Genomic DNA, 25,902 nt, shown 5'->3' on the forward strand with positions numbered 1-25,902 from the left:
TTAGAGAAATAAAATATTTTATTAAAACCGGTTCATCTCAATGAGCCATGGCCAAGAGTAGGGCGGCAGTGCTGTCCATCCCCACTTCTCTGTTGTGCTGCGCTCGGGCCGCAGTGCCTGCAGGGTGCTGGCAGCATGAGGCCGCCCAGCCATGCAGGAGCGCCAGAATGCCCTGCAGGATGGCTGCTGCTGAGCCAGGGCCTCAGTGCCTGTGGAGGAGGCAGAGCTGTGGGCCTTGGTCTGTGTCCACTCATCAGTGATTTGAAAAGAAGCTGAACTCTTCTTTTGTTTTGGAGTCTCAGTTTCAGTCTCCTGGTCAACCATGAGAGGAGCAGCTGAATTTTTCTCCTCTTCTGCCACAGTATCTGTCTGTGTCTCCTGCTCAGCATATTGAACAGCTGAATCCACTTCTTGTGCCCAGGTCTCCGTCTGGGTTTCCTTATCCACACGGTGAGAGGCCTTTCTCCGTGGGACAGGAATTGGTTTCCTCGTGGAGGCCTGGAAGGAGAGTTGGGGATTTGTAGAGGCCACTGGGCTTCCCCCAGCAGCAGCAGCTGGGACAGGAGCGCCGGAGCTGCTGGGCCTGCAGCGCTGTGGGCAGGGAAAGCCTCGTCCGGCCCTCTGTGCTTGGCCCTCACCGCTTCTGGCCCCGCCAGGCCGCTGCGGGCCCGGCGGCTCCTCACGGGTCGGAGCTGCCCAGGGGCTGCGGCTCTGCTGGCCAGGATGGCCGGCTGCAAGGAGCTGCCAGGGCGGGACTTGCGCCGCTGCGGGCCTTGTTCCCGGCCGCCCGCCTCCGGGCTGAGGCGGCTCTCGGTACCCGCCGAGCTCAGGGTGCTGCGGGACGATGTCAGCCGGGACACAGACCAGGCCTGGCTGCCCTGGGAGCTGCAGGGCGATGTCAGCCGGGTTACAGACTGGGCCTGGGAGCTCCGGGGCGATGTCAGCCGGGGCAGGGACCGGCCCTGGGTGCCCTGGGAGCTGCGGGGCGACGTCAGCCGGGGCTGGAACCGGCCCTGAGAGCTGCGGGGCGATGTCAGCCGGGGCTGGGACCGGCCCTGGGAGCTGCGGGGCGATGTCAGCCGGGGCAGGGACCGGCCCTGGGAGCTGCGGGGCGATGTCAGCCGGGGCTGGGACCGGCCCTGGGAGCTGCGGGGCGATGTCAGCCGGGGCAGGGACCGGCCCTGGGTGCCCTGGGAGCTGCGGGGCGATGTCAGCCGGGGCTGGGACCGGGCCTGAGAGCTGCGGGGCGATGTCAGCCGGGTTACAGACTGGGCCTGGGAGCTGCGGGGCGATGTCAGCCGGGTTACAGACTGGGCCTGGGAGCTGCGGGGCGATGTCAGCCGGGGCAGGGACCGGCCCTGGGTGCCCTGGGAGCTGCGGGGCAATGTCAGCCAGTGCAGGGACCGGTCCTGGCTGCCCCGAGGCTGCTGCAGCTGTGGACGAGAGGAGGAAGAGGTGTGGGACGGAAGCAGCTCCCTGGGCAGGGTGCTGGTAGACCTGGTGCCATCCTCCTGTTGGCCTCTCCCTCCATCTCTCAGCTGGTGCCTCTCCTTGGGGCTCTGGGGACTGGGGTTCTGCTCCTCCATGGCTCCTTTTCCACACGAAGCTGCTACTTCCTCAGCAAGGTGTTCTGCTTGAGTTGGTACCCCAGAGGGGCTCCGTAAACACCCCATGGGGGGATATGGCCCTGCTGTGTCACAATGGCCCCTTGGTGTCATGAGGCCCTGCAGTGTCACCCAATGCAGTTGTCAGGTGTGTTGGGTTTGCATGGCCAGGTTTCGGCAACAAGGGGGCTACTGGGGCGGCTTCTGTGAGAAATTGCCACAACTTTCCCCATGTCCGACAGAGCCAATGCCACCGACTCCAGGATGCACCCACTGCTGGCCAAGGCTGAGCCCAGCAGAGATGGTGGTGACACCTCGGGGATAAAAGATTTAACTGCAGCCCATGGGAAGGACTCACACTGGAGAACTTCATGGAGCACTGGCTCCTGTGGGAGGGACCCCACACTGGAGCAGGGGAAGGACTACAACCCCTCTCCCTGAGCAGGGACAGAAACAACGTGTGATGAACGGACCATGGCCCTCTTTCCCTGTTCTCCTTGTGACAATGGGAGGGAGGATGGAGAGCCCAGCAAGGAAAGGGAGGGAGGGAGGGAAAGTGGTTTTAAGATTTGTTTTACTTCTCATCATCCTGCTCTGATTTTAATTGGTAATTGTTTTTCCCAAGTTGAGTCTATTTCAACAGTCTGGAGTACAGGCAGAGAGCCTGCAGGCCTGCTTGCTCCCCAGTGGGAATTCCTGCAAGGAAAGAGGGAGTTCTGCAGGCTTCTCCAAGGCTCACACAAGGGAAAACTGACCCCAGTGGGGCAGCACGTTCCCCTTTCCTCACCAGCCAGGCAGTGGTGCAGGAAGGAGCAGATGACTAGAACAATCTGACTTTATTGGTGCAAACACTGGGCTTGGGTGAGTGGAATATTCCCAAGTGCTTCCAGGAAGCTGCCTACGGTGCAGGGGTGCACACAGCCCACTCCCTCCAGGTGTTCCTGCTGTGGAGTTCAGTCTTCGTGGATGTTGAAGAGCTTTGCTACTTCGTTGAGGTCCTCATGCTCCTCCCCATCTTTGATGATCTGGAAGGAGGAGAACACATTAAATCCTGCGAATCCTGCAGAGAGCCAGTGCTGCAGGACTGTCACAGCCAATGCCAGGAACTCCTTGGATCCTCTCTGAAGCACCAGACTGAGACAGCCACAACACAACAGCACTTTCTACACCCAAATTCACATGGGAGTCTTAAATGTACCATCACCTGCCTACAGGAACAGCAAGAAAACCAACCTCCTGTCCCTGTTTCTGGGTTTCTCTTTACAGCCAGGGAGAACAAGTGTTTTAAAAAGAGATTCAGCTCTGCAAAGGTGAGCCTGGCCCTGACTTGGAGCCAAGATACCTGGTTTGAACCTGCAACTTTTAGACAAGATGAAGAGACTATGGATTTAGAACTGCTAAGGGAGGGAGGGAAGGGGAGGGAGGCAGGCAGGCAGGCAAGATCTCCCAAGGAAATGGCAGAAGCAACATGTTTCAATTGCATCTTCAGATTAGATATCAAAAAAGACTTCCACCATGAATAGTTTGTCTTGGGACAGATCACCCAAGGGCAGTGTGGGATCACTCCCACGGTTCAAACAACCAAAATTCTTCAGAGGTGTTAAAACCTGACCCGAGTCTGGCTTAGCTGAGCTGAGAGGTCTGGGCCAGGCCACAGGGGTGGGGACACACCAAGCTCCTGCTCAGGGCTGCCATGGTGGCTGTTTCTGGGATGGTGACATTTGAGAGTTTTTCAGATGCTTGGACATGGGACAAAGCAGCACAAAAATGGGACACTTCACTCTTGTGCCATCACTGTGACTCCAGCCTGTACTACAGACCTGCAATTTCAGCCATGCCAAGGCAAGGCTTGGAGCACACACCCGATTCGAGTTATTTGTGTAAAAAATTTGCAAACATCCAAAAAAACCACAGGGACACCTCCCCTAATTCACCCAGAACAGCGTTCCCATGGGATGTTGCACCAGACAGAGCTTCTGCCTTTATTTATCCTCACTTTGAATGGACAGATTGATTTTTCCACAAGAAAAGCCCCGCTCTAACAAACCCCCCTGTCCATCATCCTCCCTGCACTGACCTTCCGAGCAATGGGCATCCTGTTGAAGATGTTCCACAACACAATTCCCACCACGACCTTATCCCTGAGGTAGAAAATGACACCTTTGCCGTAATCTTCTCCTTGCTTTGGGACCTGAGGCATTGGTGAAGAGCTTTGAGAGATCTGAACTTCTGAGGCTTCCGCTTCTGTTTCACTCTCAGATCGAATTCCAGTCCCTAAGGCAGAAATAGGAGGAGTCACACACCCAGTGCAGGACATGTGATGATGGGAGCAGACTCAAGAGCATGTTCTGCAGGAGCCTGAGGTGTTTCCCTTTGAGTTGTGTTCCCCAAAAGTTAAGTTTCTTTAACACAAGAATGAAACTATCCCAACATGGAGCATAACACCAACAATCCCCTAATGGAAAGGAGAGCACAGTCTGCTTCCTCCAGGCAGCAGATACAAAATAAACATGCTTGGATCCAGCGTCTCAGTTGTCTCAAACTGATCATTTTATTGCCAAGAAGGAGATCAGACTTCCCTGAGAAAGTCTGCCTGGCAGTAGATATGTTCTGTGATACCTTCTTGGAGGAATGCTTTAATCACATTTTAATATAAAAGCCAGCCTTTAAAGCTTGGTGGATAAATGAGACAGCAGATTGCTGTTTCCTCGTGCTCTCAGAGGTCAGGGTGACTCTGTGGTCCCCACAGCAGCACGGGCAGGAGCTCCCCGGTCCCTACCTGACAGTTCTGTGGCGCATTTTGGCGTGTCCTTCGCTGTCGCCTTGGCAAACACTCCCACCGTGGGCAGACTGCTGTCCACGAGGCCAATGGCTTCGTAGCCCACGTTGGGGCCCAGATCACTCCTAGGAATGAAGTGGGAATGAAGTAATTTGTAGCAGTAGCAGGGCCAAATCCAAGGCAGTTCCATCCATCCGTGCTCCACTCCTTACCCCAGCATGCTGTGGGCAGTGCTGGACACTGACACACTGACTGAGACATGGAGTCTCCTCTGCACACACAGGTGGAACAGGGAGTCAAGACATGACAAGCCCATGGCCATGAGAAAAACGAGCTCACTGGCCAAAACTTTGAAATCCTTCAGGCCTGCTCCCTGGGAGGCAGCTGGAGGCTTCCTAGCTTCTGGCAGCACTCTTATCCACACCAGGCTTGGCAGCATGGACAGTCATGGAGTGAAGATTTTTGAGAGCATTTAGAAAAGACTAAAGGGAAGAAACCTTGCCTTGACACCTTCTTGAACAGGGCACCCACGTCTGAGCTGGGGTGCTGATAGCAGATAAAGCAGCTGTGGTTTGGGACTAGCAAGCAGCAGTGTCTGAAGTGTTTCCCAGGATGCTCAGGAAACAGGTGCATCACAAACCATGAATCTATGTACAACACCACCTCCCTGGCCAGAACCCTCCAGCACAGACTGGGGTGACTGCAAGGAACACCAGTAACGTGGCAGCTGTGATCACCTGGAGCTCAGGAGGGATCATGGAATTATTTGGGTTGGAAGGGACCTCAAAACCCATTTCATTCCACTCTTCTGCCATGGGCAGGGATACCTTCCACTATCCCAGATTGCTCCAAGCCCTGTCCACTTCCAGGGATCCAGTGGCAGCCACAGCTTCCTTGGGCACCCTGTGCCAGGGCCTCATCACCCTCAGAGGGAAGGATTTCTTCTGTGTATTAAACCTAAATTTCCCCTCTGTCAGTTCAGAGCCTCTCCCCCTTGTCCTGGAGGAGGGACTCCAGTCCCTCTCCAGCTTCCTTGCAGCCCCTTCAGACACTGGAAGACGCTGTGAGGTCTCCACACAACCTTCTCTCCAAGAGGACCAGGATCCTGAGCATGCTGACAAAATGCATGAGGAATTCCTGTCATTTCCCAGCTTTTCAGCACGGGGGATGGAAGTGTCACACTTCCAGGGCTGGCAGAGTGTGACACCTGCCAACAAACACGGGGCTGCAACTCACAGCCCTCCTTCACCTGCATCTGGCCATGGCTGAGAGCATCCCAGGGGAAAGCACCCCTGGGAAATGGCTGTCTCTGTCCTTAGCTGCACTTGATGACCTCTGAAGTTTTCCCCAACCTCAAGGATTCTGTGGCTCTATGTTTCTTGTTTAAAAGTGAAGTGAGAAATGCTCTGGGCCCTGAATCCAGGCAGGACAGAACAAGAGTTCAGGTAAGTGACAGCAAGTCATAAATAACTGTTTCTATGGGGATTTCTCTGAAAAAACTAAAACTTTTTTACCAATATTTGAAATCATGTCAATAAACAAGATTTGGGATTTTTAATTGGTCTGAACTAACAGCCTTTTGGATTTTAATTTTTTGGGGGGCTTTTTGTTGTTTCATTTTTCTGTTCTCATTCATTTTGTTTTAAAAAGAACTTCAGGAAAATACAGCCAAGTTGCCCATTTTCCTGATACCTCTCTCTGGAAAACAGCTTTTCAGGTACACCTGGATGCAGCAATGCTTTGCCACTAAAACATCAGTTCAGCAAAGTGCAACACTCAGACCCACAGATTGGGCTGGGGAACTTCAGATAATCATCACAGAAAAGTTGCTGCTAAATTCAACCTGTACATCAGTCTGCTCTGAGGAAAGGGCTGTTCTGTATTGCTCCTTGCTCTGCGGAATGGGACTCATTCTGGGAGAAACTGGGATCTGCTGGAAGGGAAAGCACTTGAGGGAGATGAGGGCAGAGCAGCAAATGCTCAAATACCTCCCCCAGCCTGAGCTTTAGGAACATGAAGCTGTACCAGGTGTTTGCTGAGGTGGTTTCACTCCCCTTGGGAAACAGACACTTTCTCAAGGTGTATCTTGTCCAAGCTCCTGCAATGTGGCCACACAAGGAACCCCCAAAGAGGAAAGGACTGTTACCAGAACATGGACTGGTGCCAGTAGGGCTTTGCAGCTCCTGTCATGTTTTCTCCAGCCAGTCTCCCGCTCACCACGGCGTGATCATGGTGCTCCACACGCCTGCGGCCCAGTTTGATGTCATAAAAGCAGGCAGCATCCCCTGCCTTGGAGAGAAGCATCCCGTGAGCAGCGTGACAGGGAAAGCTTCCACCAGTGCCCAAACCAAAAACATCAGGAAGAGAACACATGGAACAAGGAACTGAGTTTTTCTGACAAACCCCAAACACCACCACTACCTCGTCTCACTCCCTGGACTACACAACTCTCAGTTTCTCAGCATTTTTCCCTGATCTTTGGAAAAATAATGCAGCATGAGGTACGTTTTCCAGAGGAATCAAAGTATCAACGCCCACCAAGGGACTCTTATGCAAGCAAGTGATCCAGGCTATCTTTAGGTTACCCCAACTCCTCTTACACAGCATAAATATTCCAAACTTGCTGTGGTTACCACGGCAACGAGGTGGCTGCAGCGCCTGACCAGGCTCTGGGCCTGCGCTACAACTGCTCTCCTTACTCGCTCCTGTTCACCCCCTTCACCTCCTCCTGTTACTCTGTGTCCCACTACAGCAGCAGCAGCACTGGGAAGCTGTGCCCACACTCAGCACCCAGATGTTGTGGGAGGCTGTGCCCACACTCAGCACCCAGATGTTGTGGAAGGCTGTGCCCACACTCACCACCCAGATGTTGTGGGAGGCTGTGCCCACACTCAGCACCCAGATGTTGTGGAAGGCTGTGCCCACACTCACCACCCAGATGTTGGAGCGTGCCTGCAGCTCTGCGTTCACCCGGAATCCCCCAAAGTCCGAGTCCACCTCCAGCCCCGCTGACTTGGCCAGTTCCACGTTGGGCTCCAGCCCCACTGCAGCCACGATGTGATCTGTCTCCACCTGTTTGGGAATGCACAATTAGGGTGTTAATTCCCTGAGTGCTCCTCCAAACGTGACCCTCTCCCTGTTTCCTGTTTACCTTCCGGCCGTCCTTCAGCTGAATCAGCAGCCGGTTGCCGCAGACAGAGACGGATTTGACCACGGCATTAGGCAGGACATTGACCCCCTCTGGAAAGGAGCACAGGACACCTCACTGCCTGCTCAGGGCTGGGCACATCCCACCTGCAGCAGGTGGTTGGTGCAGACAGATGCCGGGTGAGGAACCAGGACAGAGCCCACTCGAGCTTTGCTGCATGTGTTAGTGCAGCTCTGGGGGAAGCACAAGGAGACGCCCAGATAAAAAGTCTGAAAGCTGCTTAAAAGACAATCCAAAGTGCATCTCACGTGATGACAAGGCCACATCCAAAAGAATTCCCTAAAACAAGTGTTCAGGAACTAAGAACACTCAATTACCTATTGCTGTGCCACAGCCAGACCCAGAGATCCAACAACACAGCTTCTAAAAAAGAAAGTAACTCAGACCTTTGGGTTATCAGGCCCTGCAATCCACACCTCAGTGACATTCCTCCTCCCTCTCTCCCTCTCCACTTCCCAATGCACAGGATTATTTTGCACTTAATGCAGCAAATGGAAAAAGGTGTCTTGGATCTTACTGACTTATCAGCTAAACACTACTGCACCTGACCAGACCCAAGTGTGTGCATGGACACAGAGATCATTCCAGGGAAACAGCCACAGGGAAGGAAAGCCCCACTGACATGAGCAAGCCTGCTTACTCAGCTTCCCCAGAGGAACTGTCAAGAAGCCCAGGATTCAGGGCAGCTTTGTGCTGCCAAACTGCCTGAACTGCAGCTTCCCCTGTGCTGCAGCCAGGCCACCTTGCAGGGCTCAGCCCTCCCAAGGCTCCAGGGACAGAAAGGAGCTGAATGTCCCCAGAAGCAGCTGCCTGGCAGCCACCAGCCCAAACCCGCTCAGCAGCTTCACCTCTTCTGACTTTCTCCGTGGTCCAGTTGCTCAGGTATTCGGGCAGGACTTTGCCCATGTTGCCATTCTCTGGAAACAGCTGGATCACCTCCAGGCCTCGGGTTCGTGCTGGAAGGGAAGCACGGAGCAGCAAGATGAAGAGCAGCAGCAGATGTTGGAACGCACACATTTTACACAAGGAGCTTGACAGAAGTTTCCAAATCTGGGAGTTCTGGCTCCCAAGGAGTCACAAAGTGACTGACTACTGTTTCACATATACCTGCAAAGTCTAGATAACAGACTTTTAGGGAAAACACTTGGTATTTTGGCAAAAACTTTTAAAAATTACCATAAAGGTTCTACGCGCACACTGACAGAATCCAGCTGCTCTCTGAAATCACAGAATTATGGACTGCTTTGGGTTGAAAGGGACCTTAAAGATCATCCAGTTCCAACCCCAAAATCATAGTTTGAGGGTGGCATTGAGCACAGAGAACAAATGTAACTTTTGAGAGGGTGGAATGACTCTGCAGCTCGCACTGGCCCACAGAGCTCTCACCTCTGTGGTCAGAGGGCGAGACTGGGAAAACCTTGGCCACACAGGCAACAAAACACTCGTGTGCTGTTTCCTCTAAGAGTCTGTGCAAAAACTGAGCAGTTGAGGACTGAAAAGAAGTTTCTGATGTGAGGCTGCTGCCACTCAGTGCCTGTCACAGCTGGGGACACGCTCACCTCTCCTTCCCAGGGCGCAGGCCAGCTCACTGCCGAGGAAACCACCACCAATAATTGTGATGGACTTGACTTCCCTGGAAATCTTCTCCAGCCTTTGGAAGTCCTCGATCTGAAAGAACATTTACCCCATTTCCAATCCTAACAGGAATGGCAACATTGGTCATATTCAAGGGCTTTTATTCACTTTGGAAGGTGCAGCAAAGTCACCACAGGAGGTAAAATTTAAAAAAAACACCTAAACCCCATAATCCCACATACTGTTACAGCTCTCAGGCTGAGGTAAGCAGCTGAGTGGTTGAGTAGACTCTACCATGGTTTCCTGCCTGGGAAAAAGAATAAGCAGGCAATGGATTCCTGGGCATCATCTGAGGGAAGCATCTGAGCCAAGGCAGGACCATCCCAACCCAAAGCAGAAGAGTTTAAAAACTGAAAAGAATGGTAAATGGCTCTGATTTATTCAGCCTCACGGGGGCTGGCAGCACCTGGAGGTTACCTTTCGGAACAGGGTCAGCCTTTTCTGCACTTCTTTTCCTGCTCTTTCGATGGCAGGCAGGTTCCTTGGGGATCCCCCTGTGCACAACAAGGAGAGGAGATTAGTGACACCACAGCCATGGCACTGGATATCCAGACAGTGCAAAGCTGTCTTGGATCTCAGCTGTGCTTCCCAAACTGTTCCAGTATGGGAATATCCCAGTATCCCTGTTGCTGCCTGAATGTCCCAGAAAATCTGACGATGCAAGGCAGGTGAAAAATGCAGCAGGGTTGTCTGCACAAGTGTCCTTTGTGTGACTGCTCCACATCATGTTTGACACTGCAGAGACTTCTTCTCAAACAGAACCAAAGAATCGGGAATGGTTTGGGTTGGAAGGAACCTTAAAGCTGATCCCATTACACCCCTTGCCATGGGCAGGGACACCTTCCACTATCCCAGGCTGCTCCAAGCCCCATCCAGCCTGGCCTTGGACACTTCCCAGGGGCAGCCACATTTTTTCTTGGCAACCTGTGCCCAGAAAGAATTCCTTCCCAGTATCCCACCTAACCCTGCCCTCTGGCATTCCCGATTGTCCTGTCACTCCAGACCCTTGTCCAAATCCTCTCTCCAGATCTCTTGGAGCCCCTTTAAGCACTGGAAGGCTCAACGATCTCCTAAAAGCCTTCCCTTTTCCAGGCTGGACTCCCCCAGCTTGACTCCACAGGGGAGGTACTCTAGAGAATTTAGTTAAATGTCACTGAAATAAAAAGCTTGGCACAAGACCAGGAACAAGAGAAAAAACCACAGCACTTACCAGTGGCAATGAGACATTTGTCATAGGATATCTGGGTCCCATCATTAAGCTTCACTGTGTTCCCTCTGACATCCATGTGCACAACCTGCAAGATGAACCCAGATGAGATTGAGCTCTTCACTTCATGGACCACTGAGCAGAGTTACAAACTTGGAATTAACATTCTCCTACCTTTAGGTTTAGGGTAGGGGTAGGAATGGGAAAGTGAGAGGACTGGAAGTGGCAATTGAGACAACTTCTTTGGGAGTCACCGTAACTCAGGTTGATCTTCCCAAGGTCTGAGTGTGAAATGGGCTCAGACACAGCACATCTCAGCAGCAGAGGAATCACTGACATTTGTCATAGCAGCATACAAACAACCGAGGATATAAATATTTTAGAAAGTTCACCATAAATTTCTCCACCTTCCTGCTGCTTCGGCACAGTGCTCCTGCTCACCTTATCACCCTCTACCTTGATCTCTGTGCTCTCCTCACCTCACCCTCCAGCCCACATAGCCCAGCTCCCACTTGTCACACCCTATGTCTAAGGTCTACATATTTTGTCCCATGCCCAGACTTCAAACGTATTCTTCTCTCTTCCTCATCATCTTCCCTCAGATCACTGCTGTTCCTCTTGGCTTCTCCCACTTTCAAACTTCAATTCAGATTAGCATAATCTCTGCTCAATCACATTTTTCCCAAACTTATCCAAATTCCCCTTCCCAGCCAACTCCTCCTCCAACTCCAGTGGTTCAGTACCAGCTTAGAGTGCAGGTTCTGTTCAAGAAGAGCTGTGGGAACAACAGCCAGTGCTGTACCCACCTTTTTGCCAGGCAGAACTGCCACCCCACCATTTTCCACACAAGGCAGGTCCTCGACAGGCACGTAGAAAGACGGCGGCTGGAAATAGATACTGAGAAAAGCTCCATTATCAAACAGGTTCCCCTTGCTCTGGGATACCAGATATCCAGCTGTTCAGCAACTCCGACCAGATAAAGACAACTTTGTGCATCTCTAACAAGCTCCACAATTATTTAACTATTTTTAAGTATTAGGGTCTTCACATTGTTGAAGTTCTAGGGTTTGAATCACGGAATCATAGAATTGGTCAGGTTGGAAAAGATCATAAAGTCCAACCACCAAGCAAGGCTTAATCACAGAAGTCACAAAAATCAAGTGTGATGCCATGTCCCTGGACCTCTGTTCTAACCTGTGGAGCTTCACCTTTATTAACTTACTTCCCAGGACTCCTGCCTATAGAGGGACATATCTAGGGGAATCACAGCAAAGTTCAAGAGGCATCGAGTACTGAGCAAGCTCTGGTGGCGAGCAGAATTCCTGAATCCCTCCTAGCACCAACACACCTTCCCTGCCCTCAGCGCTCCACTGGCTGGTGGCTCTCTCCCAAGAACAGTTTGGTCACTGTCACCTTGTCACTAACCACCTCCTGTGCCCTGTCCCCTGCAGTGCCACGTACCTCCTCTCCTTGCCGTTCCACTGCTTGAACCGCAACGTCTCTGTCACGTTGGGATCGTCGGAAAACCACAGTTCTTTGGAAAGGGGTGGACGCATGTAGGGCAGGGCAGGATCTTCAGACACAATCAGCACCTTTAATTGGCCAGGAAACACGTCAGCTGGAGCGAGAGCAGGCAAACAGGGGCACACACAGAGCAGGGCAGGACGGAGCGGGGCAGCTCTTACCCGCGCGCCGGGGTCGCGGGCCCGGATGGATCTGGCGGCGGCGAAAGCAGCAGTTCCTCCGCCAATGAGCAGGAAAGGGACGTGGGATGGGACCTTGATAGGAGCGACCGGAGCTGCAGGTGACAGATGGGACAATTTACTGCAAATACAGGCACACGGCCCAGCCCCAGGGCACAGAGTATGTCACCAGAGGCCTTCCACACCCAGACTTCCTTTGGAAACTGTGCTCCTTCTGCACCAGCACCCTTCCCAAGAACCCTGCTCCTGCTCCCCCCAAAGCTGCTCCCTGCAGGAATTGGCCAGATTTCAGCAAACTGGTTTTTCTAAGCGAGCCCGAAAGTCTGCACTGCCAACCAGTGAGTAGTTTATAAGAAAGGGAAGTTCCCCAAAAGGCCAAGGCACGTTTTTTGGTAATTTTGTTCAAGGAGACAACTTTTGAGTTGCATGCAGAAGGCACCTCCTCCCACAGGCAAGTCCTGTTACTGAGAAACATGCGGTTAATCCGTGGGCAGGGACAAAGCAGGCAGTTAAACATTGGCACCAGAACTCACCTGCTGTGCCCTGAGGAGCAGCACCTGCACCAAAAGGGAAGAAAGACATAGCTTACATCAGTGAAGCACAGGCTGTAGTTTGAGAGCTGCAGTTCAGGGCTCACTCAGGGATGAACAGGCTCTCCACTAGCCAGGGAAGGAGGCCCTGTGGAATCAGTGTCCTTGCCTGACTGTGCAAAGGTAAAAGCCAGAAGCAGGGCACACTTTTTTCTCTTTTTACCACAGAAGGAATAAATGACAGAAATCAGCCCCAGGAGATATCCTACTTTATCCTCAGGATGGTGCGTAAAACAGCCTCTGCTGGGTCATGGAGCCAGCACTGTCCTCTGTGCTGGGAAGTCATGGAACAACAGAATCCCAGAATGGGTTGGGCTGGGAGAGACATTAAAGCTCATCCAGTTCCACCTCCCTGCCATGGGCAGGGACACCTTCCACTAGACCAGGTTGCTTCCAAGCTCTGTCCATCCTGGCCCTGAATGGGAATTTGAAACAATGGCACACACTGAGAGGTGCAATCCTACAGAGGCACATCTATGATTCCAGAGAGGCTCTGTTCTCTTTGTTTTGGAGGACTCAAGCTCATGAAGAACAGACCAAACCTTATCTGCAGGGTACCCACCTGAGGCAGAGGACTCCTGGCCTTGGGACTGCCTGGCTGTCATGGCGAGCCGGCTGGCGTATCGCTCTTTGCTCTCCTGTATTGTTTTGTATGCCTGCAGACACACAGGAGACACTGACCTAGTACACCTCACAACACCAAGGCACCATCCTGCTGCTGGCCTTTTGTCCACCCCACATGCTGGAAAAGCCAGTGACAACATGTGGGGCAAAATACATCTCCCTGGACAAGGTGCCCATTGAGAACATACTCAGAAAATGACCTGCTCCACCAGGTGTGGTGAGCCCTGGATGTCTGGCTGCTTCCCAGAAGCAATGAACCTTCCTGCAGGTGTTTGGCTGCACACCTGTTCTAAGGGGAACCAGCTCCAGTGAAGGAAATGCAGCCAAACCACCCCAAGATGCCATGCAAGCTGGGCCATGACACAACACAAGACTGCGGAAAGGGAAGACAAATCCAAAGAAAAAGCATCTCCCACCTTCCAAAGCCCAGAGCAGCTGGGCAGGGCCAACAACCTGACAGGCTTTCTCTAGGCATGGTGGTGGCAGGACAGCCCTGACATGAGCAGGGCCTTGAGCCACGGGAGCGGGGCTGTTCCAGGCACTGGCCCTTGGATGTCAAATCTCTTCCAGCTGAATCCTGACCTGTGCATTTGACTGTGAAACTCGGGATACAGCATAAGCAGAGCCTGCAAGTACAATTTACTGGTACAGACAAGGAGGGAACATCTCTTCTATCACGTTAACTTACAAGAAAAACTGGGTTCTCCTGAACAGGAGCTGACTGAAGACACTGGCAGTGCTGGAAGCAGGTCAGAGTCCAGTATTTTTCCCCAAGGGTAAAAAAATTAAAGGGAAGCAAACCTTTCTTTGGGGCAAAACCTTTGCACATAATAATCTCTATCATGTGCATGACATCAAATTTCATTTGCCAATCCTCACAAGTTGGTGTTTTATAGCAAATTCTTTTAAAAAAGAATGGAGGAATTTAATGCCAGGCACAAAAAAGAACACAGGACAAAGGCCTGTCCAGGGAACTGGAGAAATGCTGGAAATATTAAAAAACAAGAACTTGTCAGTGTTTAGAAGAATGAAGATAAAGGTATTTTAAATCCTTTTGCTCAAAGACAGAAAAGCCAAGGTTTACAAATCACCTCTGCTTTTACAAGCAGAATCAGGAAGGTTTTAAGTGAGTTCAAAGGGCAGCATAGAGCAAATTAAATCCAATCCTTTAGGGAAAAACACTATTATGCACAGGCAGAACATCAGATCGGCCCTTGAGGATAAATATTTCCAATGGGACAATGTCAAGTTCTTTCTAGTTATAAGAACTATACTTTGCCAGGTCATGGGGTGATGTTTCAGTGCTCCTCCATGAGGAAATCACCAAGTTGGACAAGTTTTCTTTCCTTCCCTTTAGCACACTTATATTCAGGTATTATTTCCTTTTCTGCATGCCAACATTACTGATATAATGAGAAGTGCACTAATTAGTAATATGTGCCCTTACACAGTCACAAACAAGGACGGCCAGTTTGAGTTTAGATTTACTTAATGTGGAAAGGGTAATTCTAAGGCAGGTTTCTCCACTAAGAACTGCACCATCTGAGAATATTCAATTTGTAACCTGAAATTATTTGGCAATGTCCCTTGAAAATGAAGTACCTGAGGCCAGGGAGCACAAAGAGGGCTGGCAGTGAAGGGCTGCGGGGTGGGAGGTACAGACAGGTGCCCACCCTCCACCCTACCGCCCCACAAACACCTTTAGTGAAGCATCTTACATAAACTCCTGTCCCAGTGACTGTTCCTCCCACTATTAAGTATAACAGGAGGTTGCTGCCAGCTTTGCCAGGAACACCTGAAGACGTCAGGGATCTAGAAGGGCATCTTAGCTGATGGCATTGCAAAACTGCAGGGGAAGACAGGCAATGGAAGAGAAGAGGGAAAGAGCTGAGTATTAGGAAGGATTCTTGATTAAACAGGTCTTGGGAGAAGCAGAGTGCGCTTTGTAATTTCAGCTACCTTGTCTGCCAAAAAAAAAAAAAAATGGGCAGCAGGGCACAGGAAAGAATTATATTTAAAGGAAATAGGAAAATATTTTTCTTCCACCCACTGTTTTGAAATTTTTTTCTACTTTCCAGGAGCTTCCTTTGGAGAAAAATGGAATTTGGAACTTTTAGTGAATATGATCCTCCTAGAGAAAGAGCTTGGAAACAAAGATTTGTGTGGTGTAAACTTGGGATCCATCCACTCCCAGGCAATACTGAAATTCTTCGGCTCTGTGGGAGTGTCATTTACTCTTTCAGTGAGGCTGCAAACCTTTATCCTTTTCAAGCAGAACATAAATACTCCCCAGCTGGGGGTTGATTTGGTATACTTACACAAGTTAAACAAATGTTCTGAACTGAGATTTGGCAAGGAATTGTTTGTCTCATACAAGACAACAGACAGAGCTGTGTCTGGTCATAACAAAAAAACCCAAGAGTGTCTTTAAGGTAAAAAACTTAAAAGGTAACTGAAATTACAGTTAAAACCCTAGTAATCATAAGAAGTTACTTTCCATTTAGCTCCCCTTGAAGTTTTCTGAAGGAGGAAACAGAGACAAAGCTACAGAAATCAAAAGCTGAGTTAAGAGAGCTGGAATACAGCAAATGCTCGACAGGAGAGATGGACTGCAGCTTCTTCCCAGGAACCACCTTTCTACTTACATAGGCACCTGCTCCTAAGGTGGACAAGCCCATAATAAGGACAAAAACCGAATTACTGCCCTTTTGCCCAGGCACGCCTGTGCTAGCCATTTGTCTGCTCAGCTGCAGGTCTGGGGGCACATTCCAGCGCTGCAACAACGTGCCTAAGGAACACAATTCATTGGAGAAACAACACAAAAGCACCGTCAATACAAAAGTACGTCTGGAAATTTAGAGACTAAGTCAGTTCTGAACCCAAATGAATTCCTTGTTTGGAAAACCCAGCCCCACATCTGAGCGACTGCAGGGCATTATCCTGAGCCACGAAGTGTGCTCCGGGCAGCTGTGGAGACCAAATTATCTGTAAGATCAAGGAAGGGGTAACTGAACTAACTGATAGCAGGAGCATCTCTAGGCAGCTGCCTGCAGCTGGAGCCTCCAGCCTCTCTGAGCTGCCCATCACGGAGATGTGTCTTGGTGGTTCCAACACCTCCTCCAGGCCTCTTCTGCCCGAGGAAAAGCAGGAGCCAGGCCAGGGTGGGCAGCAGGGATGGTGACACCGGCACCGAACTCCCTCTGCTCACACGGCTCATTCCACCGGGATAAACCTCCAGCAAGGAACGGGGTTTTGCTGGCAAAAAGGGCCTCCCTGGTGGAAATGAGCAGATCCCGGTGCAGGCACCTCCCGCCGCGCCAGCCGGACGGGGAGCGCCCGTGGCTGAGCCGCTGCACCGCGTTTTGTTTCTCCATCCCCAAATCGCAGCCGGCGGCCGGCCCAGGTCACGCCTGAATGGAGCGGTGGCGGGGACGGCTCCGAGCGCCGCTCCTGGCGCGGCCGCTGCTCCCGGGAGAGTTCGGGCTCTCTCAGTCCCCGCCTCCGCCTGCTCCCGCCCGGTGAGAGCAGAACCCGCCTCACCCCTGCCTGCAGGCACTTATTTGTGACAAAACCGCAGCAAAGCCGGCAGCGCCCGAAACGAGACCAAGGTCCCGGCCAGCTCCGGGTCACTCACGCTGTCCCAAAAACGTTCCCGAAGCATCCGCACCTCCGCCGCCCGCGGCCCCTCCCGCAGCGCCCCGGGCACGGCCGTGCCCGCACCGATCCCGCGGGATGCCCGCCCGGCCCGGTGCCCTCCGCAAACCGCGCTCCCGGCCGCCATCGGCCCCGGGCCTGTGCCGCAGCGGCGGGAATCGCGCCCGGTGCCCCCCGGTCCCGGCACTGACCCGCGTGGGCGCGTCCCCGCGGCGGGGGGCGCAGGGCGCGCGCCAGGCCCGCGCGGCAGCGGAACATGTCGCCGGTCGCCGGTCCCTCGGTCGCGGCCGCGCCGGCCCGGCCCGGCCCCGCCGCGCACGCGCCTCCCGCCGCTTCCGGGCGGCCGCTCCGCGCCGCCGCATCGATGGTGCCGCTGCCGACATGTGGCGGCCGCCCCGCCGCCTCCCGCGCCCGCTCCGCCGCGCCGCCGCCACCGCCACCGCCACCGGGCCCGGCCGCCGCCTGCTGCTCTCCACCCCCATCTTCTACGCGAACGGGCCGCCGCACATCGGGCACCTGTACTCGGCGCTGCTGGCCGACGCGCTGCTCCGCCACCGCCGCCTGCGCGCCGCCGGCCCGGCCCGGCTCTGCACGGGTCAGCGAGACCTCCGGTCCGAGCCCCCTTCCCCAGGGATGACCCCCCTCTTCTGCCGGGGCTGACCCCCCTCCCCATGTCCCCGGGCCCCTGTGTCCCCGCGGGGCTGCGGGCTCCGGCCTCTCCCCACGGCCCCGCGGCCTCTCTCCGTTTCAGGGACCGACGAGCACGGGCTGAAGATCCAGCAGGCTGCGGCCGCGGCGGGGACGTCGCCCGCGGAGCTCTGCGAGCGGGTCTCGGGGCTTTTCCGCCAGGCCCTGAGCCAGGCCGGCGTCGCCTACACCGACTTCACGCGCACCAGCGAGCCGCGGCACCAGCGAGCCGTGAGGCACTTCTGGGGTGCCCTCCGCGATGGAGGGGTGCTCTACAAGGGCTCCTACGAGGGCTGGTACTGCACGCCCGAGGAGAGCTTCCTGCCCGAGAGCCAGCTGGCCGAGGGCACAGACGCCCAGGGCCGCCCCTGCAAGGTGTCCTTGGAGACCGGCCACGAGGTAACGGGCTGCAGGGCACTGCGCGCTCACCTGCCGCTCTGCTCCGGCCGGATTTGGGGTGTTTAATGCTTCCCGTAGCCTGTTATTAATTCGTGTTGGCTGAGACTCACCTGTATTTCAGTGGAGTGTCAGAGAGCTGTCAGACCCCCCCCTGGCAGGTGCACATTGCGGCTATGTGCAACGGGAAGGATTCAGCCCCTTCTGAGTCCACAGGCTGTTGGCCTGGGAATGGTGTTCTGCAGGAGTGATGACAGAAGCTGAACAGGAGGATAAGGGTGTATTTCACTGAGGGGTTCCAACTTTCAGACCTGTTTTGTGAGACAGTTCAGTTTGGCCTCTGGACACTTAACCATCTCTTAAATGGGTTTTGGCCCTGCCTAAAGCACTGTAACATCACCTGCCTGTGGTCAGCCAGAATGAGTGTGTCCAGGAGTCTGGGACCTTCCCAAGGGTCTCTCTGCCACTGTTTTCTTAGAAGGTGTGGAGTTACAATATTTAATCCAGCCACTACAGATAATCCTGCTCAGAGCTCAGCACAGATTATGCTCCTGTGCTATTTGTATGAGGCTGGGATGTCGGAGCATTGGTCCACACAGAAAAGGTTATATTGGCAAATAGTAACTTTTGAGAAAGCACCTAGAGTATAATTGGGGAAAAGATAAGTTTCCAAGCAAAGTAATCATTCTTTAGATTTAAAATAGTCAGCAGATTTCAAAGTCAAGAATATCCTGAGAACAGTTCCTGGCCTCGCCTGTGTGTTGAGCTGTCCAAGGAAATAGGAGTGTTTATGGAGCAGAGAAGCTCTTGCAGTGTGGTGAGCAAGGATGGGAGGGTTTATTTCCAACCTGAAAGAGGCAGTTGGGCAGTTTGTTCCTTGGGAATTTTGTGAAGGAGAAGGGGGAGTTTTCACATGCCATAAACTCCAGACTTCTAGTGAGTGAGTGGGTTCTGGCATCCGGTGGAGCCTGGGGCTGAGGACGTACAGCTTGTCTTTGATGATGCTCCTTAGGTCTTCCTTGTACACTGCAAGATTGCTGACCCAGCCATGGATCCCTGAGTGCCTTACACAGCTCACTCGTACCACATCCACCCACCACGTTTTCACTGGTTTAGCTAAATGTGTCATTTAATGGATTTAACTGTGGGGGAGAAGTGCTGTCAGTGCTGTAAGCAAACAAAGTTAGTGACTTAGATGCATTAAAGCATAAATTGAGGAAAAAGAGGAGTATGGCCCCAGGAAAACAAAGGCAGGCATCAGAAGTGGCAGTAGGGCAAGACTTACAGTGTCATTTTGTCTTTTCATGATTTTCATGTATTATTGCAAAACTATGTTGTTAAGAAGGTGTATTCTCATCTCCCTAACTCCTTTCTGATGTCGTATCAGGCAGGTAATCCTTCCCAGGGTTACGAATGTTTTTAGAAGCAGAATGCTGAACCACCCCAGGTGCCTGAGTCCCCAGGTGTGTTCCTGGGGATCCCAAGGAGGCAGTATCTTGGGTTAGAAGGTTGCTACTAGTCACGGAAAGGTGCTGACAGCTTCTCATGGCATGGGAGGACACCCAGACACAGGCAGTGTGCGACAGCCTCTGTGCTTAGAATGGTGTGTGCAAATTGTCAGCCTGTTCTTGGGGCCATAATCCTTTCCTCTCCTGCTGTCCCAGGTGCACTGGACCAAGGAGGAGAATTACATGTTCAGGCTCTCAGCATTTCGGGATCCCTTGCAGAACTGGCTCCGGGACAACCCACGTGCCATTTTTCCTGACCCTTTCTACCAGTGCGTGCTCCGTTGGCTGGACGAGGACCTGCCAGACTTGTCGGTGTCCCGTGAGCGAAACCGGCTGCAGTGGGGCATCCCCGTGCCCAGTGACCCCACCCAGACCATCTACGTCTGGGTGGATGCCCTGGTGAATTACCTGAGCGTGGTGGGGTACCCTGAGAGCCATGGCGCGTGGTGGCCGGCCGTGCACCACGTCGTGGGCAAGGACATCCTCAAGTTCCACGCGCTGTACTGGCCGGCGCTGCTGCTGGCGGCAGGGCTGGAGCCCCCTGAGCGCATCCTGGTGCACTCCCACTGGACTGTGCGGGGCCAGAAGATGTCCAAGAGCCTGGGCAACGTGGTGGACCCCGGCGTGTGCATGGGGCAGTACGGCGTGGACGGGTTCCGGTACTTCCTGCTGCGGCAGGGCGTTCCGGAGAGGGATTGTGACTACTATGATGAGAAGGTGGTGAAGTTGGTGAATTCAGAGCTGGCAGATGCGCTCGGGGGGCTGCTCAATCGCTCAACAGCCCCCAGCATTAACCCCAGCAACACCTACCCCTGCTTCTCAGAGCCCTGTTTCCCCAAGGTCCTGGATTCCAGAGAGGCCGGAGGCACAGGCAGGGCGTGTGCTGAGGACTACAGGCTCGTGGCAGCAGTGGCCTCGCTGCCTGTGCAGGTGGACACTTATTTCGAAGGCTTCCAGATCTACAAGGCTTTGGAATGCATTGCCCAGTGTGTGAGGCAGACCAACGGCTTCTTCCAGAGGCACAGGCCTTGGAAGCTTGACCGAAGGGATGCTGGGGAGCAGCTCTGGCTGGACACCATCCTGCACGTCACGCTGGAGTGCCTGCGCGTGTACGGGACACTCCTGCAGCCCGTGGTCCCACACATGGCAGACAAGCTGCTGTCCCGGCTGGCTGTCGGGCCAGGAGAGAGGCACCTCTCTGGTCTGGCGTTTCTGGCACGCTATGATGGAAAGCCATGTCCCTTTGAGGGGAGGCAGCTCGGACCTGACACTGGCATCTTGTTCCACAGGCTGGGCAAGTTGGAAACTATGAAGAAGAGAAAGCAAGAAGCTCAAGTCCCTGACAAACAGCTTCTGTGAATAAAATCTTCCAGGAATTCCTGGAAAACATTGTTAAAAGCACTTTCCTCCCATTCCTGGTGGTGGTGTGTGGAGGGGTGGGAAACTGGCCTGAGCAGGGAGGATCAAGCAAGCCCTGAGGAGAGATAGGCTTGGTCCTGGGCGTCCTTGGTGTTGTGTCCTCGCACAGGGAGATAGAGGAAGGGTCGCTCTGCAATGTCCTCACCTCACTTTTGGTCCACAGGTTTTTGGCCAGGTCGGAAGTAGCTGGGGGTGGTCAGAAATGGTTCTGGGGGCCCTGGTGCCCATTGGGCCTCTCAACTGAGCTCCCTTTGTGGGCCAAAACTAGTCTGAGTGAGCCTCAATGGAGACAGATCTGTGTAGCTGCTCTTTATTCCTGGGGCAGGACAGTGCCATGGTCAGACAATGTGTCTCATTCAGCAGTGCAGGACCTGCAGATGTGACTAGAATGGGAAAGGGGGGCATGTGCTTCATCAAACTCATCTTTCTGAGGCTTTTCCAGTTGCTGCAAGGCGTAGTGCTCCCTGTTTTATGTCCATGCTGCTGGAAGCAGACGAGCACTGACACTCTGGGGTGGTGGTGACCACTGGGAATCTCTGGTAAATCCTTCCCAGCCTCTGGTTCCTGCAGGTCCCATCAGTGCTAGCACTGGAGGAGTCACCTTCCAGAGGCCCATTTTGGGGGTCTTTGGGTTCTTTTGGGATCACCTGGGCTGCGTGAGCAGGAGCTGTGCCCCATGTTCCAGTCGGTCCCCATGCCACTGTTGCTGTGCCACTGCCTGATGCTGTCCCAGTCCAGCTGACCTGAGTCCCCTCATTCCCTTCTGCCATGGCTCTCCTCCTGCAGATTGTCACCTGCACCCTTACTTCTGCAGTCCGTGTGTGCGTGCTTCCTGCTGCAGCCCCGTGCCCTCGTGCCGTGGGCGCTGGCTCCCCACTGCCCTGTTTCTTGGGGCAGGAGGGACTCGTCCCCTTCCTGGTCTCTGATGCTGCCACACGGGGCTGTGGCTGCCCAGCTGGACATAAAGAGAGGGTCATTGTGGCACCGGCGGTTGGGATCCCGCTGCCACCTCTTGGCACTGGAACCGTGCGGATGTCGGTGTCCCCGCTGTCCCCCGCCTCGCGGTGCCCCTCGGTCTCTCGCTCCCTCCGGGAGGGGCCAGGCCCGCTGCCCGCAGCCCTGCCGGTCCCCGCCGCTCCTCTGGGAACGCCCGCGCCGGCCCGGGCTGAAGGCTCTCGGTGCCCGGTGTGTGGCTCTGAGCCGGGCCCGTGCAGCTGCCGGAGCCGGGAGCGTAGGGCGGAGCCGCGCGGTGCCGGTGCCGCTGCGCGGGGCGGGGACGGGCCGTGCCGGAGCCGGTGCGTGGGGCGGGACCGTGTGGTGCCGGTCCCGGTACGTGGGATTGTACCGGTGCCGGTCCGCGGGGCGGGGCCGTGCAGCGCCGTAGCCCGTGTGTGGGGCGGGGCTGTGCCGGTGCCGCTACGCGGGGCTGCGCCGGTGCCGGTGCGTGGGGTGGAGCCGGGCTGTGCCGGTGCCGGTCCGCGGGGCGGGGACGAGCTGTGCCGGAGCCGGGGTGCGGGGCGGAGACGAGCGGTGCCGGTGCCGCTCTCCGGAGCTGTGCCGGTGCCGGTCGGCGGGGCGGACCCGGTGCCGGGCAGTGCCGTAGCCGGTCCCCGGGGCGACGCGCCCCTATGAGCCGGTGAGGCCGCAGCGGTGCGGGAGGGATGGCGGCGGGCGGCGGCGGAGGGCGGCCGCCGGGCCCCGACCCCGCGCTGGAGCCCTACGTGCAGACCCGCATCTTCAAAATCATCGTGATCGGAGACTCCAACGTGGGCAAGACGTGCCTGACCTTCCGCTTCTGCGGGGGCACCTTCCCCGGCAAGACCGAGGCCACCATCGGCGTGGATTTCCGCGAGAAAACGGTGGAGATCGAGGGGGAGCGCATCAAGGTGGGCCCCGCACCGGCTCCGGGCTGGCTCACACCAGCCCCGGAGGGACCCGCTAAGCCCGCGGTGGGTCCCACACCGGTACCAGTGGGCCCTGCTCTATCCTCCGTGAGCCCCACTCTGTCCCCGGTGGGCCCTGCACCGGCCCCGATCTGCAGCCCCAGCAGCGATGGCAGCCGGTCCCCATCCCTGCCTCTTGCCAAACCCCTCCTGGGGGCTTTTCCTTTCATCCCAGTTGGAGGGAGGGAACAGGGCCAGGGAAGAATTCTCGTCCCTGTGTTGCAGAGATGGCCCTGGACCAGTCCCTGCTGCCTTGTCGCTATTTCTGGGGTTGGTTTGAGCATGCAGAGATCAGAAGTGATGGCTCCGGGTGAGTCACCGCCACCCTTGAGATGGGCACAGCTGGATCCTCGCAGCATTGGGGTGGCTCCAGCTCCGGATACTCGACCAGCAGAAGGGTAGAGCTGCGGTGGGATGGGGACAGGACTCCGTGCCACAGCCAGGGGGTCTGGGGGGGCAGAGGGTGGTGGGCTGGCAGCAGCCACACTGGAAGGCTGAGAGCTCACACGGGCCAGTGGCAGCGGGCTCGGCCACCGTGGCAGCAGCGGTGCAGGAACCTGCTCCCAGCTGCACCTGGAGCTGCGATTGCAGCAGGATGAATTTCCTTATGAACGTTGGTGTGACACCTGTAAAGAATGATCAGCCCAGAGCTGAAGAGCTCTGGCTGGTGTGTCAGAACAAATCTGGCACTGGTAGGAACTACCCAGGAGCAGAGTTTGTGGTGGAGCTTGGCCTGCACAGCTGTGGGGATCAGCACCCACAGCCCCTGAAGAACAAACATCGCTGCTGTACTGACAGATGGCTGATCAGAAGTTGAACTCACAATGACACCAGACATTGTGTTGGTGGGTGAGAGCTTTAGCTGTGCTTCTAGGCTGTCCATGAATGTTTTTCCCTCTGTTCTTTAGAGGTGCTCATCCTCCCTGCCCTCCCCAGCTCAGTCCAGCCCCACAGAGCTGTGCCAGTGTGAGCTGTGGTGCAGGCTGGCATGGAGCCTCTCTGCTGCCACTATCCAGAAAATGTTGCCAGGTTTTCTACCTTTGGATATTATTTGAGCTCCAGTGGGCAGGAGTGGGAGGTAGTGCAGCAAACCAGCCTTTCCCGGGATATGTATCCTAGAGAGGAGGTGAGAGGTGGGACAAGGACCCTCCTTCTCTTGCTCTACCTAGGAGAGACTGGCCATGAAAGGACTGAGCAGCAGCTCTGCTCTGCCAGCATTTTTCAATTGGAAAGACTCTGAGGCAGGTACTGTCTCCATGGGTACAGGGCAATTTGGATTAACCTGGAAATTGCCCCTCCCAGGCTACAAAACATTACCAGGAGAACACAGACTGACCCCTGGGGCATGCTGCTGGTTACCAGTGTTCAACCAGACTTGGTGTCACTGACCAGCACCGTCTAGGCCCAGCCATTCAGGCAGTTCCCAGTCCACCTCATTGCCTGCTCATCCAGCCCAGAGGCCTCCTGCCATCTCTGTCACTTGGGTCAGGAAGTTGTCATCGATGGTGTCCTGGAATGTTCTGGATTGCCTGTGCCCTGCTGTGCTGTCCTTCCATGAGGTGTTGGGGTGGCTGAAGCTCTCTGTGAGAACCAGGGGCTGCAAACACAAGGCTGCTGCTCACCATCCACAGAGCACCTCACCTGCTTGCTCTGCCTGGCCAGGTGCTCCATAGCAGAGACCCCCTACAATGTCATCGGGCATATTTTGTTTTTTAATCCTCCCCCACGAGCTCTGTTGGCTCCTCACCCATCCCCACAGCGCTCCTGGCCCTCCCACTGTGCTCCTACACAAAGGGTGGCTCTCCCTCCTCATTTTCTCTTTTCCTCTCTGAAATCATCAGCGTTCTCAGTCATGGCGTAGGATTTGGTGTGCAAATAGACATGGATCTGTTGGAGTGAGTCCAGAGGAGGCTGCAAAGATGCTCTGAGGGCCGCAGCCCCTCTGAAGTCAGGCTGGAAGAGCAGGGGTTTTTCAGCCTGGAGAAGAGAAGCCTTGAGGGAGACCTTAGACCCCCTTCCAGTGCCTGAAAGGGCTCTAAGAGAGCCAGAGAGGGACTTGGGACAAGTGATGGAGGGACAGGACAATGGCCTTAAACTGAAGGGGGGCAGGTTTAGATTGGGTATTAGGAAGAAGTTCTTGGCTGTGAGGATAGGGAGGCCCTGGCACAGGTTGCCCAGAGAAGCTGAGGCTGCCCCTGGTTCCCTGGAAGTGTCCAAGGCCAGGTTGGAGAGGGCTTGGAGCAACCTGGGATAGTGGACCGTGTCCCTGCCATGGCAGGGGGTTGGACTGCATGATCTTTAAGTTGCATTCCAGTCCAGACCATGCTGGGACTCTCTGAAACCCAGACAGCAGGAAGACCTCCTGCAACCCCTTCCCCATGGCCTTGCCATGCTCCACACTCCTGTAGCGTCTTTTCTTGTCTGCTTCACTTCCCAGGTGCAAGTGTGGGACACAGCTGGCCAGGAGAGGTTTCGGAAGAGCATGGTGGAGCACTACTACCGCAACGTGCACGCCGTGGTCTTCGTGTACGACGTGACCAAGATGAGCTCCTTCACCAACCTCAAGACGTGGATCGAGGAGTGCAACGGGCACGCGGTGCCCCCGCTCGTCCCCAGGGTGCTCGTGGGGAACAAGTGTGACTTGAAGGACCTGATCCAGGTGCCATCCAGCCTGGCCCTCAAGTTCGCCGACGCTCACAACATGCTTTTGTTTGAGACCTCGGCCAAGGACCCACAGGAAAGCCAGAACGTGGACGCGATTTTCATGTGCCTGGTGTGCCGGCTGAAGGCGCAGCGCTCGCTGCCCTGCCGGGACACGGAGGGCTGGCCGGCGCAGCCCCAGCCGCAGCCCCGGCGGCTGGACGAGGCCAGCGGGAAGGGCTCCTGCCCGTGCTGAGCGGGACCAGCCCGGACCCCAATAAAGGCTCTGAGCCCCCTGCGCTCCG

General features: G+C 54.9%; 4 protein-coding genes across 5 annotated transcripts; 2 read left to right on the forward strand and 2 right to left on the reverse strand.

Annotated features, from left to right (window-relative positions):
- On the reverse strand, positions 1-2,265 carry LOC141730901 (uncharacterized). Its single transcript, XM_074551873.1, has 2 exons — positions 639-2,265; positions 1-498 (listed from the first exon to the last, which is right to left on the reverse strand). Exons 1-2 carry the CDS (start codon positions 1,716-1,718, stop codon positions 22-24), a joined length of 1,557 nt encoding a protein of 518 aa, XP_074407974.1. The 5' UTR covers positions 1,719-2,265; the 3' UTR covers positions 1-21.
- A 156-nt stretch (positions 2,266-2,421) lies between these two features.
- On the reverse strand, positions 2,422-17,748 carry AIFM1 (apoptosis inducing factor mitochondria associated 1). Of its 2 annotated transcripts, none has more exons than XM_074551871.1 (17): positions 17,196-17,748; positions 15,996-16,138; positions 13,289-13,382; positions 12,670-12,693; positions 12,119-12,231; positions 11,895-12,025; positions 11,240-11,330; positions 10,437-10,521; positions 9,644-9,720; positions 9,151-9,259; positions 8,440-8,547; positions 7,535-7,623; positions 7,315-7,455; positions 6,530-6,672; positions 4,384-4,508; positions 3,682-3,878; positions 2,422-2,629 (listed from the first exon to the last, which is right to left on the reverse strand). In XM_074551871.1, the coding sequence occupies exons 1-17, from the start codon at positions 17,260-17,262 to the stop codon at positions 2,558-2,560; spliced, it is 1,809 nt and encodes a 602-aa protein (XP_074407972.1). In that variant the 5' UTR covers positions 17,263-17,748; the 3' UTR covers positions 2,422-2,557. The 2 variants fall into 2 exon arrangements, with proteins under 2 accessions (XP_074407972.1, XP_074407971.1); XM_074551870.1 differs by lacking the exon at positions 15,996-16,138 and adding an exon at positions 15,069-15,196 and having other exon boundaries at positions 17,196-17,354.
- MARS2 (methionyl-tRNA synthetase 2, mitochondrial) lies at positions 17,386-20,996 on the forward strand. The gene is made up of 3 exons (XM_074551749.1): positions 17,386-17,599; positions 17,681-18,090; positions 19,752-20,996. The coding sequence occupies exons 1-3, from the start codon at positions 17,386-17,388 to the stop codon at positions 20,952-20,954; spliced, it is 1,827 nt and encodes a 608-aa protein (XP_074407850.1). The 3' UTR covers positions 20,955-20,996.
- A 1,286-nt stretch (positions 20,997-22,282) lies between these two features.
- RAB33A (RAB33A, member RAS oncogene family) lies at positions 22,283-25,896 on the forward strand. Its single transcript, XM_014271982.2, has 2 exons — positions 22,283-22,900; positions 25,395-25,896. Exons 1-2 carry the CDS (start codon positions 22,676-22,678, stop codon positions 25,851-25,853), a joined length of 684 nt encoding a protein of 227 aa, XP_014127457.1. The 5' UTR covers positions 22,283-22,675; the 3' UTR covers positions 25,854-25,896.
- The last annotated feature ends 6 nt before the right edge of the window (positions 25,897-25,902 follow it).

Source organism: Zonotrichia albicollis, chromosome 14 (assembly GCF_047830755.1).
Source record: "Zonotrichia albicollis isolate bZonAlb1 chromosome 14, bZonAlb1.hap1, whole genome shotgun sequence".
NCBI lineage: Eukaryota > Metazoa > Chordata > Aves > Passeriformes > Passerellidae > Zonotrichia > Zonotrichia albicollis.

Excerpts from the sequence above, each read along its gene's own strand:
- RAB33A (XM_014271982.2), top strand. The coding sequence starts at position 22,676 with ATGGCGGCGGGCGGCGGCGGAGGGCGGCCGCCGGGCCCCGACCCCGCG. Across the intron at positions 22,901-25,394 it reads TCGAGGGGGAGCGCATCAAG|GTGCAAGTGTGGGACACAGC; the intron begins GTGGGCCCCGCA and ends TTCACTTCCCAG.
- MARS2 (XM_074551749.1), top strand. The coding sequence starts at position 17,386 with ATGTGGCGGCCGCCCCGCCGCCTCCCGCGCCCGCTCCGCCGCGCCGCC. Across the intron at positions 17,600-17,680 it reads CCCGGCCCGGCTCTGCACGG|CCCGGGCCCCTGTGTCCCCG; the intron begins GTCAGCGAGACC and ends CCTCCCCATGTC. Across the intron at positions 18,091-19,751 it reads CCTTGGAGACCGGCCACGAG|GTGCACTGGACCAAGGAGGA; the intron begins GTAACGGGCTGC and ends CTGCTGTCCCAG.
- LOC141730901 (XM_074551873.1), bottom strand. The coding sequence starts at position 1,718 with ATGACACCAAGGGGCCATTGTGACACAGCAGGGCCATATCCCCCCATG. Across the intron at positions 499-638 it reads GCCTGGCGGGGCCAGAAGCG|GCCTCCACGAGGAAACCAAT; the intron begins GTGAGGGCCAAG and ends CTCTCCTTCCAG.
- AIFM1 (XM_074551871.1), bottom strand. The coding sequence starts at position 17,262 with ATGTTCCGCTGCCGCGCGGGCCTGGCGCGCGCCCTGCGCCCCCCGCCG. Across the intron at positions 13,383-15,995 it reads CCTTAGGAGCAGGTGCCTAT|GCATACAAAACAATACAGGA; the intron begins GTAAGTAGAAAG and ends GTGTGTCTGCAG. Across the intron at positions 9,721-10,436 it reads CAAATGTCTCATTGCCACTG|GGGGATCCCCAAGGAACCTG; the intron begins GTAAGTGCTGTG and ends TGTTGTGCACAG.